General features: G+C 42.3%; 1 protein-coding gene across 1 annotated transcript in view; it reads left to right on the top strand.

Annotated features, from left to right (window-relative positions):
- Positions 1–15953, top strand: part of SLC36A3 (solute carrier family 36 member 3) — a gene marked incomplete at both ends in the record, with an annotated part of 31670 nt that continues 15717 nt past the window's right edge. Inside the window, 6 exons of the mRNA XM_082835927.1 lie at positions 1–140; positions 3749–3839; positions 6323–6411; positions 9204–9299; positions 13133–13217; positions 14150–14368. Coding sequence (XP_082692053.1) covers positions 1–140; positions 3749–3839; positions 6323–6411; positions 9204–9299; positions 13133–13217; positions 14150–14368 — 720 coding nt within the window. The remainder of the gene's footprint in view (positions 141–3748; positions 3840–6322; positions 6412–9203; positions 9300–13132; positions 13218–14149; positions 14369–15953) is intronic.

A 15953-nucleotide genomic window follows, 5' to 3' on the forward strand; every position in this document is an offset into this window, starting at 1 on the left:
ATGCTGAAGATCTCACTGCTTGCAAGGGACAACAACAGCGAGCCCAAGTCCTTGGATGATGGGTCCAAGTCACTCTCGGAGAGTAGAAGTAGCATCACTTCAGAGAGTGTCCGTCCTGAAGAGGAAGCCAATGGATTATCGTAAGTGGCTGCACGGCCCTCCTCTATCTGAGGTCAGGCACTGCTGCCTTCACAGAGCTGGGCCACAACTTCCTACTTCTCTCTTCTTAACACATTTATTCCCATTGAACAGAAGACACGTGGATTAAAGACGAAACCTTCAGAATCTAAGAAGTTTGACCCATGTGGCTCTGGGTATTACACCAGTTTCACAGGTTCTGCAAAATCGCAGAGAGTCATCCCCAACATGAGCTTCTTTTTTTTTTAAATTAAGTAATTTATTTATTTAACTTGTGCCAGGTCTTAGTTGCGGCGCTCTGGGATCTTAGTTGTGGCATGCAGACTTCTTAGTTGTGGCATGTAAACTCTTAGTTGCAGCATGCGGGATCTAGTTCCCTGACCAGGGATGTAACCCGGGCCCTCTGCATTGGGAGAGTGGCGTCTTACCCCTGGGCCACCAGGGAAGTCCCCAACGTGAGCTTCTCAATTCCCACAACAATTTTCTATCTCAGGCTGGCTGTTCTTTCTTCAGCAGTTTCAAGCTGCTTGCCTCTCTGTCGACTTCTGCTATCATTCATACTCTCTCTCCCTCTCCCCCCGCCCACCAGCCTCCCTCTCCCTTCCTCATACAAACCCATCCAGGAAATAGAAGTTCATCTCCTAGACCCATGTCCCTACTTTTACTCCCATAAACTCAGACACGTGGCTCTTTTCCCCAGGGCTGTATTGCCAATCAGACTATTATTTAGTAATCAGATCAGATAATATCCATGGTATAGAGAGATTGTAAATGACAATACCCAGTGTTGAAAGGATGTCAGGAAACGCCCTCTGTCGTGTCCTTTTGGGAAGAATTAAGCTAGTACCTTTCTAGATGGCAATGTTGTAATATATGTCGAATCCTAACACATATAAAACATACAAATACTTATTTGGCCTATGCTTTCTTTTAAAGTACACACACACACACACACAACTGGCCATAGTGGCTGCTTCTGGCTACGAGAATTGGGAGACTGAGAGGCAGAGATAGAAGAGACATTTATGTTCACTACATAAGGTTTTTTGGGGTTCTTTTTTAGTTTGTTTTACCTTTTGAATTTCATACTGTGTTACTTTGGGTCTTCGTTGCTGCACGTGGGCTTTCTCTAGTTGCAGCGAGCCGGGGCTACTCTTCGTTGCAGTGCGCGTGCTTCTCATTGCAGTGGCTTCTCTTGTTGCAGAGCACGGGCTCTAGGCGCGTGGGCTTCAGTAGTTGTGGCATGCGGGCTCAGTAGTGGTGGCGCACAGGCTTAGTTGCTCTGTGGCATGTGGAATCTTCCCGGACCAGGGATCAAACCTGTGTCCCCTGCATTGGCAGGTGGATTCTTAACCACTGCGCCACCAGGGAATTCCCCTACTTAGGGCTTTTTAAGCGTAAGTAAATAGAAATAAATAAATCCTTTGATCAGTTATACCACTTCCAGGAATTTTTCCTAAGGAGATAATAATGCAGGTATGAATGATAATTTTATTGAAGCCAGATCTTAACCTCAGATCTGGTTGTAATACTGACAATTGAGAAACAACGAGAGGTTATTTAAAGTATGATACACATAGTGGGATACAATACAGCCATTAGGAGTGATGAAGGAAATCTATGGTTGTGTGAAAATATGTAGGACATACTAGTCATAAAGAAAATTAAAATACAGTATTATAATGGTTCTCCTTGTGTACAATCTGTGTGCATTTATAGACAAGTAAGGATGCCTAGAGGAATGTTAAAGTGTTAAAAGTAGTTTTTTCCAATTGGTGGAATTTGAGTATTCCCTTTTATAATGACAATGTATCATTTTTCAAGGAAAAAAAAATAGGAACTTTTTTTTAAGTCCCTGGGAGCTCCCAACATGTGTTTTACTCCTCATAGCCCTGATCTATGATGCTGTTAACTGAGGTGCAATGTTTTCTCCAAACCCTTATCTCACCCTTCCCAAGAGATTTGATCAGGTTGGGCAAGACGCTGCTGTAGGAAAGAAATGAGAGATGGAGGGATGGAGAACAGGAAGGGGGCACATCTTTTGGAGAAATTACTATCAAAGAATTGACAAAAGATTGTTTTAAATAGGGTGGGTTTTTTTTTTTTTGACTTTGACATATTTTTCAAAAATTGCAGTTACCAAGAAATATAAATTTCTGTTGGAAGTGAAGGGACAGCTTGTACCACCACCCACCCCCCCTTTGCTTAGGTGAAAAGTCTGAACTCACAGAGATGCAGGAAGTCACTCTCTTCTCTCAGCCCCAGCCCTCTCCCTGGGCAACACTGAAATGCCAAAACCTGGCCCAGCCCTGACACCCTAACCAACAGGACAAGACCAGGAGGCGTGAGCCCTGACTCGCCATGTGACCTTGGTCAGTTTATTCCCACCCTCCGGGCTGCCTCCAGACAGTCCAAAGGCTGCACAAGGAGGTGCCTCCAATGACCTCCTCCAGGTACCTTTTGTTACAGGAGGAGGGGGCCCCACTACCTGCTTAAACCAGCCCTTGCTTGCCTTTTTTCTATCACCCCAGCTCTGCCTCCTCTTTAGGAAGCCGTTTCAAACAGGTGAGCACCAGAAGGCCAAACTGAAGGTGGTGGTGATGAGGATGATGATGGTGTTGATGGTGATGATGCCTCACATCTGTGAAGCCCTTCACAATTCCACGATGCATTACGTCATTACCTCTTCTGATTCTTATTATATCCTTGGGAGGTAGGCAGGTCAAGATGAACAAACAGAAGGCGTAAGCAGCCGAGGGGCCTTCCCAAAATAGTGATCAAACACAGTCGGTTCACGGCAGAGCTAGAACTCAGAATCCAGTGGTCCTACCGCAGTTCAGTCCTTTGCAGTCAACTTTTCATTTCAATTCCTTTTTGATTCTCTTCTCAAGATCCTGTTCCACATTCCCCCTCCCTAGTGGACTGGTGGTGCCTGAGCAGGCAGGCGCTGCCAGCACTGGTGTGGAGAACATTTAGAACCCTGGTATCTAGCACCCTGCCAGGCACATAGTAAGTGTTCTATACGCACGTTTAGCAACTGTTATTAAATTGTATCCAGTGCATAGCATGGAATAAGTTTGCAGTGAATATTGTTGAGTAAATGGATGAAAGAGTGAACTAGAACCAATAAATACTCCATATGTGGTGGCAGACGGTTGTTTCTCTAGTGAGTGAATTAATAAATGACTGGGCAGCGATAATTACCTGTAAATTGAGAAAATTCTTATTATTTTTTCCATTGTCTATCTAAATGCCAAACATCTAGTAGGTCTCAAAACATTTTGAGTGAAAGTACCACGAAAGAAATCGTCGAATGCATTAATGAATAAACTGGTACTAGGGAGTTATCCAGAATAGTAGCAATGGTTATTAACTTTTTCTTTAGAGCCTAGTGTGTGTTAAATATTTGTTGAGTCACCTGAACAAGCACCAGCCCTTGATCAGAGGTTCCAGAACAGATCCTGGGAACTGAGAGTTAAACCAGAGTCTCCTTCATCTGGTTTTGTCTTCCCACCACAGGGTGCCTGGAGAGGCTGAAAGAAGCCTGAGCAGTTGCATCTCCTTTCCCTCCGCTAACATACCCTTTTGTTGCCTTATGCTCCCCCTACAGGATTATGCAAACCTTGATTCACTTATTGAAATGCAACATTGGCACGGGGCTCCTGGGACTTCCTCTGGCCATGAAAAATGCCGGCTTATTGGTAAGATGGACCTGTGCAATGGGGACCAGGTCTACCCATTTGGGGGAAAGGGTTGGTGGGTCCCTAAGGCCTTAGTACTGTTTATCAATGGGCAATAAGCCTATTGCTTAGGGGGTCACCCTTTGGAATAGGAAATGAGCCTATTGGCATCAGTCCACTGGAGCCAACCCAGAGCTAAATGGAGCATGCCTGGAGGAGACAAGCCATTCTTTTTTTTTTTTTCCAGTTTTATTGAGATATAATTGACATACAACTTTGTATAAATTTAAGGTGTACCGCATAATGACTTGACATACGTATACTACAAAATGATTGCCACAATAAATTTAGTGAACATCCATCTCCCCATATAGTTACAAAAATAGATGTTTTTTCCTTGTGATGAAAACTTTTAGGATCTACTCTCTTTGCAACCCTCAAATATACCATATAGCAGTGTTAACTACAGTCATTGTGTTGTACAATACACCCCCAGTACCTTTTATCTCATAACTGGAAGTTTGTACCTTTTGACCACCTCCATCCAGTTCCCCTTCCCCACCATTGGTCTTAAAGACTCACCGTACTCGCATACTGATGCAGAATCTACTTTGCCACAGTTCTCCCAACTCCCTAGGATTATATCCTTGTTATTTCATTCATTTATATCAGCAGCCTGGCCCCTCCAGGCATTTGAGTGTGTGACTCCTGTTTGTGATTGATTGTGAGAAAGTGGCTTGGAAGATGAGGATAACGAATTCTCTACCAATCCCCTGACACTTCCTGTGCCCTCCCACCTCTGTCTTCTTGCTTATGCTGTTACCTCCTCCCTTACTTCTGTCTTTTGAACTCCACCTCCTCTGTAAAATTTGACCGTTTCCGATTAAAATTCCTTCACCTTGTGTTTTTCTAGAACTTATATCTACCTAACCTGGAATCCTCCCAGCACTTACAAAGATGAAACATGCTTATTTTGAAAAATACCTATCTTCCTCACTTACCTGAAAGCTCTGAGGGCAGGTACTCTCTAATTCATCTTTACACCTCCCCACAATACCTGCTATAGAGACTGGCACACTGGAAGTCCCAATTTGTGTCCATGGAATTGAATAGATAGATTATTTCCATTTAGTGGAAACGAATTTCTCCTTCTCTCCAGGCCTGCAAAGTGGCCCTCATGTCTAAAAAAGTCACATTGAGACCCTGGCTACTGACATGACTTCCAATCTCAATCAGTTCCAACCCAGAGATGGGAAGTTCCCCTTTAGAATTCTCAGGGTTCTAGAACTTCTGAAGAGCATTATTACCGCATGGCCCTCGACCAAATTCTTTTTGCCAGTGTGGTCTTTGCTTTTTAAGATAACTCTTTCATCCTTTGATTTTTGATTCCAAAGAGTTATTAGGTGATTTCTTTACCCTCCATCTCCCATCAGAACCTGTAATCATGATTCATTTGAGAAATATATATTGAGCACCTACTATTCTTAAGCCCTGGGAATATAGATATAAACAAGACAAAAGAGTCTCTGCTATAGGGAGGCTACATCCTGGTGCAATCTAGTGGTGCTCTTCATCTCTCAAATTTCTTTGTGATATTAGCACAGGTCACATCTATAAAGGCACAGGTGTGCAGCACAAAGAGGGTGAGAGAGTCCCTCTTCGCTCTGTGCTGTTGTGATCACATCTGGGAGATAATGATGAATGATGAGCCCTGCTTTTTAATCTCATCACACATAAAAAAAATGGAGACTGTGAGGAGGAGACTTGTTCATGAGCTTGACTCTAGTCATCATTTCTCTGTGTATGTATATCAAATCATGTTGTTCACCTTAAATGCATACAATTTTTAGTTAAAAAAATAAAAGGGACATGGAAAGTAGACATACGAGAGCAGTGATTCTCAACTGAGGGTAATTTTGCACCCCCCTTACCCAAAGACATTTGCAATGTCTGGAGACATTCTTGGTTGCCACAACTTGGAGAGGAGGGGGAGGCAGTGCTTCTGAAATCCAGTGGGTGGAGGCCAGTGACGCTGCTAAATATCCCACAATGTATAGGACAGCCCCCTGCAACAAAAAGAAATCAGCTGGCCCAAAATATCAGTAGTGCCCCTTTTGATAACTTTGTACTAAAGGAAGGAAGCCAATCTCTAAAAGGAACCTTGGTCTTCAAGCATCTTGGAGGAGGTAAGGGCTGGGATGTGAGAAGGAATGAGAGATCTAGAAGCGGAACTAAAGGCCGATGAGGAAAGGCATGGGCTGTCTGGGAGGTAGTGAGCTCTCTGTTACTGGAAGTATTGTAGCACAGGTTGGGCAGCCACTTTGCAGTGATGCCAAGAAGGGTATTCAGGCCAGAGCATCTGAGGGCACAAGGACATTCAGGTAGGGGCTCTCATCCCCAAATCTCTATTAGGAGAGGGACCCTAGCACCCAGGCAGGGAGAGGGCCAGGTATGGGAGCAATCCACCTGTGGCTCACTGTGCCCACATCTCCTTTCCCCTCCAGGTCGGTCCTTTCAGCCTGCTTGCCATCGGGATCCTCACTGTGCACTGCATGGTCATCCTGTTGAACTGTGCTCATCGCCTAAGTCAGAGGTGAGGGTCCTGCTTCTCTGTCACTTGGTGCCGGGTTCCATCTCAGGGTGTGCTAAGTTTCCCTGGATTGCTGACCCAATTAGCTGGCCCCCCTCTCCAGGCCACCACCCCTGCTCCTCTAGATACTGCAGAGGCGGTGGAGGGAGTGATTAAAATCCCACCTGGGAACTCCTAGGTCTGGACCCAACTCTGTTGCTAACTAGCTGGACAACTTTACCAATCTCCTGAACTCTCTGAGCCCAAATATCCCCATCTAGAGAAATCAAAAGGGATAAAGGATGCAAATGTGCTCATACCTATCCATGAATATGCGAGATACTTAAGATGTCTTTCTTTTCCTCTTAATCTCCCCACCCCCATCTCCCCCCAACTCCAATACATACACCTTCGAAGGGGAATTTTTTCCAGGTAAACCCTTCTTGGGACAAGTTAGTAACAGTAAAAAAACATAGTTAACAATGAGATGAATAGCTCACAGGGATGTTAGGGATATCCCTAATACAGGGGTCATTCACTTCAATCCCTAATAAAGTATACATATAACACTCAACGTTTATATATTTAAAACTGTAATGCAAAACAAAATTCCAGAAGGAAAAGACAAATGCAGTGAAAACAAACAATGCTGAAAATTTCATATTTATAAACTAGCAATTCATGGTGATTAGCAATTCTTTACAGCCAATAGGATTATGGCTTTCTGTCCACAGGGCTCAGCTTCTCCCAAGGCAGGCAAATCTAAATATGTCCTCATAGATGTGGAGAAAGTCCTCATGAGTCAAAGTAGGGATATTAAATGAAGCTCCTCATAAAGTCAAATTATCATAACCCAAATAGGTGCATCTGGAGTATATATCAATCACACCTAACTTGTGTGGTACTTTCCAGCCCACGAAACTCTGTTAAGAGCATTTACTCATTCAGTAATTAAATTTATTGCACAATTACATTGTGCCAGGTACATGGCAAGAGCTTTGCAAGTCTTCTTTTATTTATTCCTTACAGTAAAATTTTATGGTAGGCACTATTTTTCCCATTTTATAGATGATTAAACTGAAGCTTAGGTGAGTTAAATGCCTTGCTCAAGGTCACACAGCTAGGAAGAGGCAGAGCCAGTATTCTAAGACCTGTCTGACTCTACCCCTTAACCTATCTGCAAATCTTTTTCTTCCCTCAAGCCTGCCAGGACCATTTTATCACCGTGCAGGTTTCCAACATCTCTGTCATTTATGACAACCTTTTCCTGATTTTTGCTTTTGATTATTTGTTTTTCCTTTTTTTTGTTTTTCTCTAATACAGAGGTTATAGACCCATGGCCTAAGAGCTGACAATGGTTTTCAGATATATTTGGGAGGACTTCTACTGGGTTTTTAAAAATATTTATTTATTTATTTGGCTGTGCTGGGTCTTAGTTGCAACAGGCGGGCTCCTCAGTTGTGGCCCATGGGCTCCTTAGTTGTGGCATGTGAACTCCCAGTTACAGCATGCATGTGGGACCCAGTTTCCCGATGAGGGATCGAACCCAGGCCCCCTGCATTGGGAGCACAGAGTCCTAACTACTGCACCACCAGGGAAGTCCCTTGGTTTTTTGTTTTTTGCCAGTGTTTAAAAACCTGTAGATTTCACATAAAAAAATCTGTACCTTCTTGCCAGTCAGACACTCTGCCACCTCTGCGGCTTCATTCCTTCATCATTCAGCTGGAGCCACATCCTGATCAACTCCTTTTGGAGCAAGACCTGTACCAGAGCCTAGGATACTGTCTCCACTATCCCCTATTCTGTCTCATATCCAGCACTTCTCACATTTCTGATACCTTTCTGATCCCCATTGCTTTTGAATTTGCAATCCTCAGAGTAATGTATTTGCCAGTCCTAGGCAATGTGACCTCGTCTATATTTCATATGTCAAGCACACTGAGTAATAATAAAAACAGAAGCATCATGCCATGTCCTCAGTGTGTCACCATATTCATCTCTTACTGGCTCCTCCCCAAAACCCAGACTGCATGTAAAAAAACTGAAGCCTGGAAGTATCAAGAGACTTGCTCAAGGTCTCCCAGCCATCTAAGGGGGTGTGTTGGGACTTAAACCCTAGTCCCTGACAAGTCTAGGGCCCTTTCCCTCTCCAAGCTACTCCCCTGAGTCATGCAATTAACTCCAGGGACCTGGGCAACTTGCTCCCACTTGCTCTGTCGACAGTCCTCAGCAGGGCCTTCCTGTCCCTTAGGAAGGGCCACCTAGGGAAGGAGGGATGAAGGAAGAGGGATAGGCTGGAACTGGGGTGTCACATCCTATAGGGGTGCTGGGCAGGAGGCTAAAGATTACCTTTGCATGGTGTCTGGTCCGGGGCAAGCATCCCGAATGTTCCAACACCCTCAACAGTGGGAAGAAGGGAATGTAAGTCCAGAAAAGACAGAACCACTGTCTTGGCCATACTCATACCCCGTCCCCCTCCCTTCTCCTCCCTCTAACCAGGTGTGCACACCTCACAACTTTCGTATCCTCTCTGCCCTTGTTTGCAGACCTAATCAATTCACAGCTACTGTCTACCTAAATAATAATAATAATATCCACTTAAATATTAGTGTTAAAAAAGACAACTACACAAAAGAGGCAGAATTCTGAAACTTTTAAAAGTATACTGTTATAAAATATCTCAATAATACTGTTGCTAGAAAATTACCAGAATGTCCCATATTAATACATGAATATATAATAATTACTCACTTCGGAAGTACATTGCACTTTAAAAAAAAATGTTTTAAGTTATTCATTGCTTGTCCTTTCCCTAGACTGCAAAAGACTTTTGTGAACTATGGAGAGGCCATGATGTACAGCCTCGAAACCTGCCCAAATGCCTGGCTGAGGACCCACTCAGTGTGGGGAAGGTAGTAGTCATGGATGTCACAGTAGTAGTAGTAATAACAACAACAACAATAATAATCCTCACCTGTTTTTTCTTTATTTCTAGTAACACAAGTTTGAAATGAATATGTTCTTGTTGAAAACTATTGAACAATATAGAGAATCTCCTCTGGTAGCTCCATCCCCCATCCCACTCTTCACCCAAGAAGTAATCACTGATATCTAGTTCGTAAACATTCCTCTAGACTTTTTCTCTGCATGTACTTTTTCTCTGTATATATGTGTACAAATGGAAATATATATTTTGTTTTGTATTTTCTTGTATATTAATTGGAATATTTTTTGCAAATTTGCTCTTTCATCTAATAATATGATTAATTTCTTTCCACATTGGGACATAGAGATTGACCTCATTATTTTGTAAGGCTCACGATGTTTCCCCAGTATAGATGGATCCTGTGGGTTTTTTTGGTTTTTTTTTGTTTTTTGCGGTACGCGGGCCTCTCACTGTCGTGGCCCCTCCCAATTGCAGAGCGCAGGTCCCGGACGCGCAGGCTCAGTGGCCACGGCCCACGGGCCCAGCCGCTCCGCGGCATGGGGGTTCCCCCCCGACCAGGGCACGAACCCGTGCCCCCCACATCGGCAGGCGGACCCCCAACCACTGCGCCACCAGGGAAGCCCGATCCTGTGGTTTTATTTAGTCCTTCCCCTAATGGTGAACATTTAGGTTGTAACCCTCGCTGGATAAAAAGTTTATGGTGTACAGAATGCTCTTCTCTGTCTGATCTCCTCTGATCATCTCTATGACCTTGTGAGGTAGGCAGGTATATTTTTATTGGGAGGAAATATGGTGATAAAGGCTCACAGAGACAGCATAATGTGTCCAAGGTCACAGGTATAGATACTGGTGAAGCAGAGTTTTGACCAAGCACCTAACATGTTAGCCTTTCCCAGCAGAGCCCCTCAGGAGTTAGTCCCTCACCTGCCAAGATCCTTCCTGCAGCTCCTCTCTTGGGAATGTCAGTAGGTCACTGATCTCCCAATCAGGAGTCACTCTGATTGTCAGACAGGAAAGGCACGGGGCAGTAATAATAGAGATCTCGCAATTGTCCATCCTTTCTCACGAAGATTTATCAGCTTCTGATGACACCCTGAATAAAACTTTCAGGCAGGAAGGCTCCTTGGAGATCACTATATCCATGCCTATTCAAGTAGAGGAAAATGAAGACCAGATAGAACAGTAAGGCTGCTCAAGTTACCCAGGGATCAGAGCAAGGACTGAAATCCAGAACATTCAGCTCTCATCCACTATACTGTGCCATTTCTCTGGAGGCCCAGCAGCTGAGAAAGAATTGGGAAACTATTTTATTTAAACGAATGATTTGTAATTTTTAGTATGCTAAGAAATACCTGGGGAGTTTGATTAAAAATTACATATTCCACATAAGCAACAGTCATCAATTGATGCTCATTGTGAAAGGTCATTGGAAAACTATAAAGCAAGAATACACTGGCATCACCTGACCCCATGTAGTCATCGACTCATGTCTAGACATGGGACAAGTGGACATGATGTGTCTTATAATAGGATACAGTAGGGAGTACAGAGAACCACCTCTGAAATACCCTTGCCAGAAAGATAAATGAAGAACCTCAGTCTTATCAAACCACTAGATCTAATATCAGTTTACAGGAAACACAGGGGATAGAAGAACAAGATAAATGACATTATGAATTCATCATCTGAATCTAGAAAGTGAAACATACTACAGGGCGATTTTCTGGTATCTTCAACACCAACCAAAAAAATTAAAGTTGCAAGGGAAAAAATAAATAAGGCAAGGGGAATATAGCAGATTAAAAAACTTGAGACTTAATTACAAAATGCAATGAATAGACTTGTTTAGAAACCAACTGTGAAATAGACATTTTTGAAAAAATTGGAAAAATCTGACTATGGATGGAATATTAAGTGATATAAGAAATTATTGTTAGTTTTGTAAGGGGTGATTAAGGACATGATGGTTATATTTTATTTAAATTCTTACCCATTAAAGCTGCATACTGAATTATTTACAGGTGGAATGACTTGACATCTCCAGTTCGCTTCAAATACACCAACAAAATAAGCTTGTGTGCAGTGGGGGTGAAGGAATAGATGGAAGAGGATTGGCAAAAAGTTAATTGTTGAACCTGGGATGAGCACACGAGGAGTCATTGAATTATTATCATTGTTTTCATGTATGTTTGAAAATCTCAACAATAAAGAGAAAAAACATCCCTATTCTGAAATCTCACATGACACTGCCAAGCTTCTGACTCAATAGGCTGATATGAGAGCCAGGACTCTGTATTCTTACCATAAACCTCAGATGATTCTGATGCAATGGTTACTACAACCCAGTCTTGAAAAACATGGATCTAAACCTTAGAACCTAAGTAGAGGAACATATTTTTGTTCTCTTAACAAATAAATGCAGGGCTTCCCTGGTGGCGCAGTGGTTAAGAATCTGCCTGCCAATGCAGGGGACATGGGTTCAAGCCCTCGTTCGGGAGAATCCCACATGCTGTGGAGCAACTAAGCCCATGCACCACAACTACTGAGCCCACACGCCTACAGCCCGTGCTCCACAACAAGAGAAGCCACCGCAATGAGAAGCCTGCGCACCGCAACTAGAGAAAGCCCGCTCACAGCAAGGAAGACCTAACACAGTGAAAAATAAATAAATAAAATTAATAAATTTATTAAAGTAAATAAATAAATGCATCTCCAAATACGGGACAATTTAAGAATCCAAAAGAATAATGACAATAACAGAGTTTAATATATTAAATAGAGAATAATTAATTGAATTTCCTATGATAAAAAAAGAGGAAAGGAGAATATATCTTTCTTAGACGTTAGCTAATAAACTTAGATGAAATGACAGAACTAGAAAATCACCACCTTGCGACCACCAGTGAAATAACTGATTCAGCAAGGATCGTCAATGAATGTTAAAACCCTTGGGTTGAGGAGGATAGGCTATTCGTGGCATCTCAAAGTTTTTCCCTCCAGGTTGCAACGTAGGAAATGGACACTTTCAATAGAGAGGCCTAGCATTCGCCATCACAGTGGACATCCTGTGCCTCCCAATGTGATGACACACAAGTACACAGTATCACCTGTGTGTGTGCTTGCTTCTCTGAATCATGAGGAAACAGTCACTTAAGTCCACGATGTGGGACATTCTACAAGACAGATGGCTTAGACTCTTCCCAAAAAGCCAATGCCACGGGAAACAAAAAAGGTGTATATGTACAGGGCAGCTCTACCTGAAAAAAAATACTAAACAAACATAGCCGAATGCCATATATGAAGCATGATTAGATTCTGAATCAAAAAAAGTTTTAAAACAGCTATAAAAGATACTTTGGAGAGAATTGGGTTATTTAAAATATAGACTATATATCTGAGTATATTGAAGTTGATTTTCTGGACATCATAGTCCTAAGGGAGGACTATGTTATGGTCTTTAGGGTTGACGTGTTATAATATCTGCAATTAATTTTCAAGTAGTTCTGAAAAAATGCACGTGTGTGTGTGTGTGTGTGTGTGTGTGTGTGTGTGTGTATGGATAAACACATTCATCCATATTTAATGCAGTTAGGGCTAAATTTTAGCAATCAGTATATCTAGTTAAAGAGTATATGGATGTTAATTATACTAGTCTTTCAACTTTTACTGTGGACTTCAAGTTTTTCAAAATTAAAAAATGAGGAAATACTAAAAATAGTAAAAGAAATAATTGTCTCAAAAAATGCATTTAAAAATAATTTGTTTCTCCCTCTGTCTGCCTCTTGTTTTCCTTCTCAGGTACACTGTCAGCTTTTTATTAATCATCACCCAATTGGGCTTCTGCAGTGTTTATTTTATGTTTATGGCAGACAATTTACAACAGGTAAAGAGGCCCCTTCTGGGCAGAATGGGGGAAAGCAGACCTCCTGCTGCTAGGGTTGCATTAGCAAAATTATAGTTTTTGGATCATGGGAAGAGAGGGCTTCATTTCTACTCCCTAGTCAGACTACACTTGGGAGTTCTTTCAGTCCTGGGAATCACTCTTTAAACGGATCATAGGGAAGCCGAAGCAACATCTGAGGAGTGTAACCAGGACGGAAAGAGAGTCTTGCAATCCTGTCCAATCAGAAATAATTGAGAATTTTTAGCCTGAAAAGTGTTGGTGAGCTTTTCTTTAGGCAGCTCAAGGTTGTCATGTAGACGACTTAAATTAAGGCAAACAAGTTGCAACATTGCCTTCATTGCATTCCTAACAGGCATTATAAATCAATCACAGCATTCTTTCTTGGTTTCATGGAATAAAGGAAGCATACTTGTTTTTGTGCACTCAAACAGCCAGAACTATGAAAGGCATTATAGATGGAATATTCAAGCAGACAGATTTTGCTCACTATTCAGAACTTTCTAACTTTTAGGGCTATCTAAAGTTGAAGAAGATATTCCTGTGTAATCAATTCCTATTCTCTGGATGTTTAAAAGAAAACCATTTGGTACGGAAGAAGAGCTTGGCTAGATAACAAAAGGACCCTTCAGGCTTGAGATTTGATGATTCTAAGGGTTTCTGGTTGTCACAGTCATGGGTACTACGGTTTAGGGTTACCAGATTTGGCAAATAAAAATATATGACACCCAGTTAAATTGGAATTTCAGATAAGCAGCATATTTTTTTTTTACTACAGGTATGTCCTTATGTAATATTTGGGACATACTTTTACTAAAATGTTACCTGTTAATTATCTGCAATTGAAACTTAATGGCATCCTGTGTTAATGTGGCACCTCTAACTACACTGCCCTTCCTTGTGTTCCACATCAGATGGTGGAAGAAGCCTACGTGACCTCCAACACCTGCCAACCCAGGAAGATCCTGGTGCTGACCCCCACCCTGGACATTCGTTTCTACATGCTGGCAGTCCTGCCCTTTCTGATCCTACTGGTGTTTATCCAGAACCTCAGGGTGCTGTCCGTCTTCTCAACACTGGCCAGTATCACCACCCTGTGGAGCATGGCTCTGATCTTTGAGTATATCGTGCAGGTCTGTGCCCAAAACTACCACAGAAGGGGGTCAGTGTCCAGGGCTTCTGAGACCCTTGGGGAGGGTCACTGTTGTCATGGGCAGATGAGAGTGAGGAAGGTAACCTCCTGCTCTGAGCAGCCCCTGCCAAAATGATGTCCGTGAACACCTGCCCGTCAAGCTATAAAAGCTAGTCACCATCATCATCATTATCGTCACACTGGACAATGGGTCATTCAACAAATAGTTATTGATAGCTTCTATGACCCAGGCATTGTGCAAGGGGTGGGGATTCAGTAGTAAGTAAAATTGATGAGGTGTCTGCTTTCATGGAGGTTACAATCACTTGGGGTAATAAATCTCAATCAAATAACCAACCAAAATTGTAGCAGTGAAAGGTTGACAAGGGATACATGGATGATAAAGGAATTCGATTTACTTTGTGCCAAATTCTTTACATAGATTAAATCTTCACAATGATGCTATTTTGGAAGTAATACTACTTTATCCTCAGTCCACAGACAAGAAAACTGATAAACAGAAAGCAATTTTTCCACTAATTACAGTCATTTTGCCTCCCAAGCCCATGCTTTGCTATCATTACAGGCCCTGAAATTTCACCATTATAGTTTCATTTCTTTGAAAGTCTCTGGGGTTGTATTAGTTTCCTGCTGTGACAAATTACCATAAATCTGGTGACTTCAAACAGCAAAAAATTATCTCAGAGTTCTGGAAGTCTCACTGGGCAGGACTGCATTTCTTTCTGGAGGCTTGTGGGGAGAATCTGTTTCTTTGCTTTTTCCGGCTTCTAGAAGCTGCCCTCATGCCTTGGCTCATGGCCCACTTCCCTCTTCAAAACCAGCAATGTCAGGCCAAGTCTTTCTCATGCTGCCATCTCTGGTTCTCTCTTCCGATTCTCTCTTCCACTTTTAAAGTCCCTTGTGATTACATTGAATCTACCCAGGTAATCCAGGAGAATCTCGTTATTTTAAAATTAGCTTCAGGGGAAGTATGAAGCATTATCCACCTGTGCATCTCACCTCTCAGTTGTCTCCTTATTTTATTGTACAGGCATAGGAGTGTACAGTAGCTCTGCTGCTGCTCACGGCTCACATTCAAGTGCAGTAGCCTCAGTGATGTACGCTGTGATCACACCCATGCTGAACTCCTCCATCTAGTCTGAGAGATAAAGACTTAAAGAGGGGCCTGAAATTGCTCTTTGGAAAAGAAACTATAAAAGGTCCTATTGTCCTAAGGGCTTAAGAAGTGCCTGTGATAGCAGAGCTCAAAGCCTGAGCCCAGTGTTGCCAGTCTTTGGTCAGATTGTGGAAGTAGAACATGCCTCTTGGAAGTAGAACATGCCTCTTCTATTTTTCCTGGAATTTCTACTTTGATTTTGACTCTATACAATTCACATAACTCACCTTTAAGTTTTGTGATAACTCTGATATCCAAGAGTTTTTTTCCCTTTATCATTTTCGTACTCTCCCAATTGTATTCCCAAACTTGGATTTGAAATATCTGGAAATTCCCATTTATCTCAAGGGACGACATGAATCTCTTAGGAATAATTTCTTCTCAAATATATAATACTGTGAACTAACTA

The sequence above is a fragment of the Leucopleurus acutus genome (assembly GCF_964270905.1).
Source record: "Leucopleurus acutus genome assembly, chromosome: 3".
Lineage (NCBI taxonomy): Eukaryota > Metazoa > Chordata > Mammalia > Artiodactyla > Delphinidae > Leucopleurus > Leucopleurus acutus.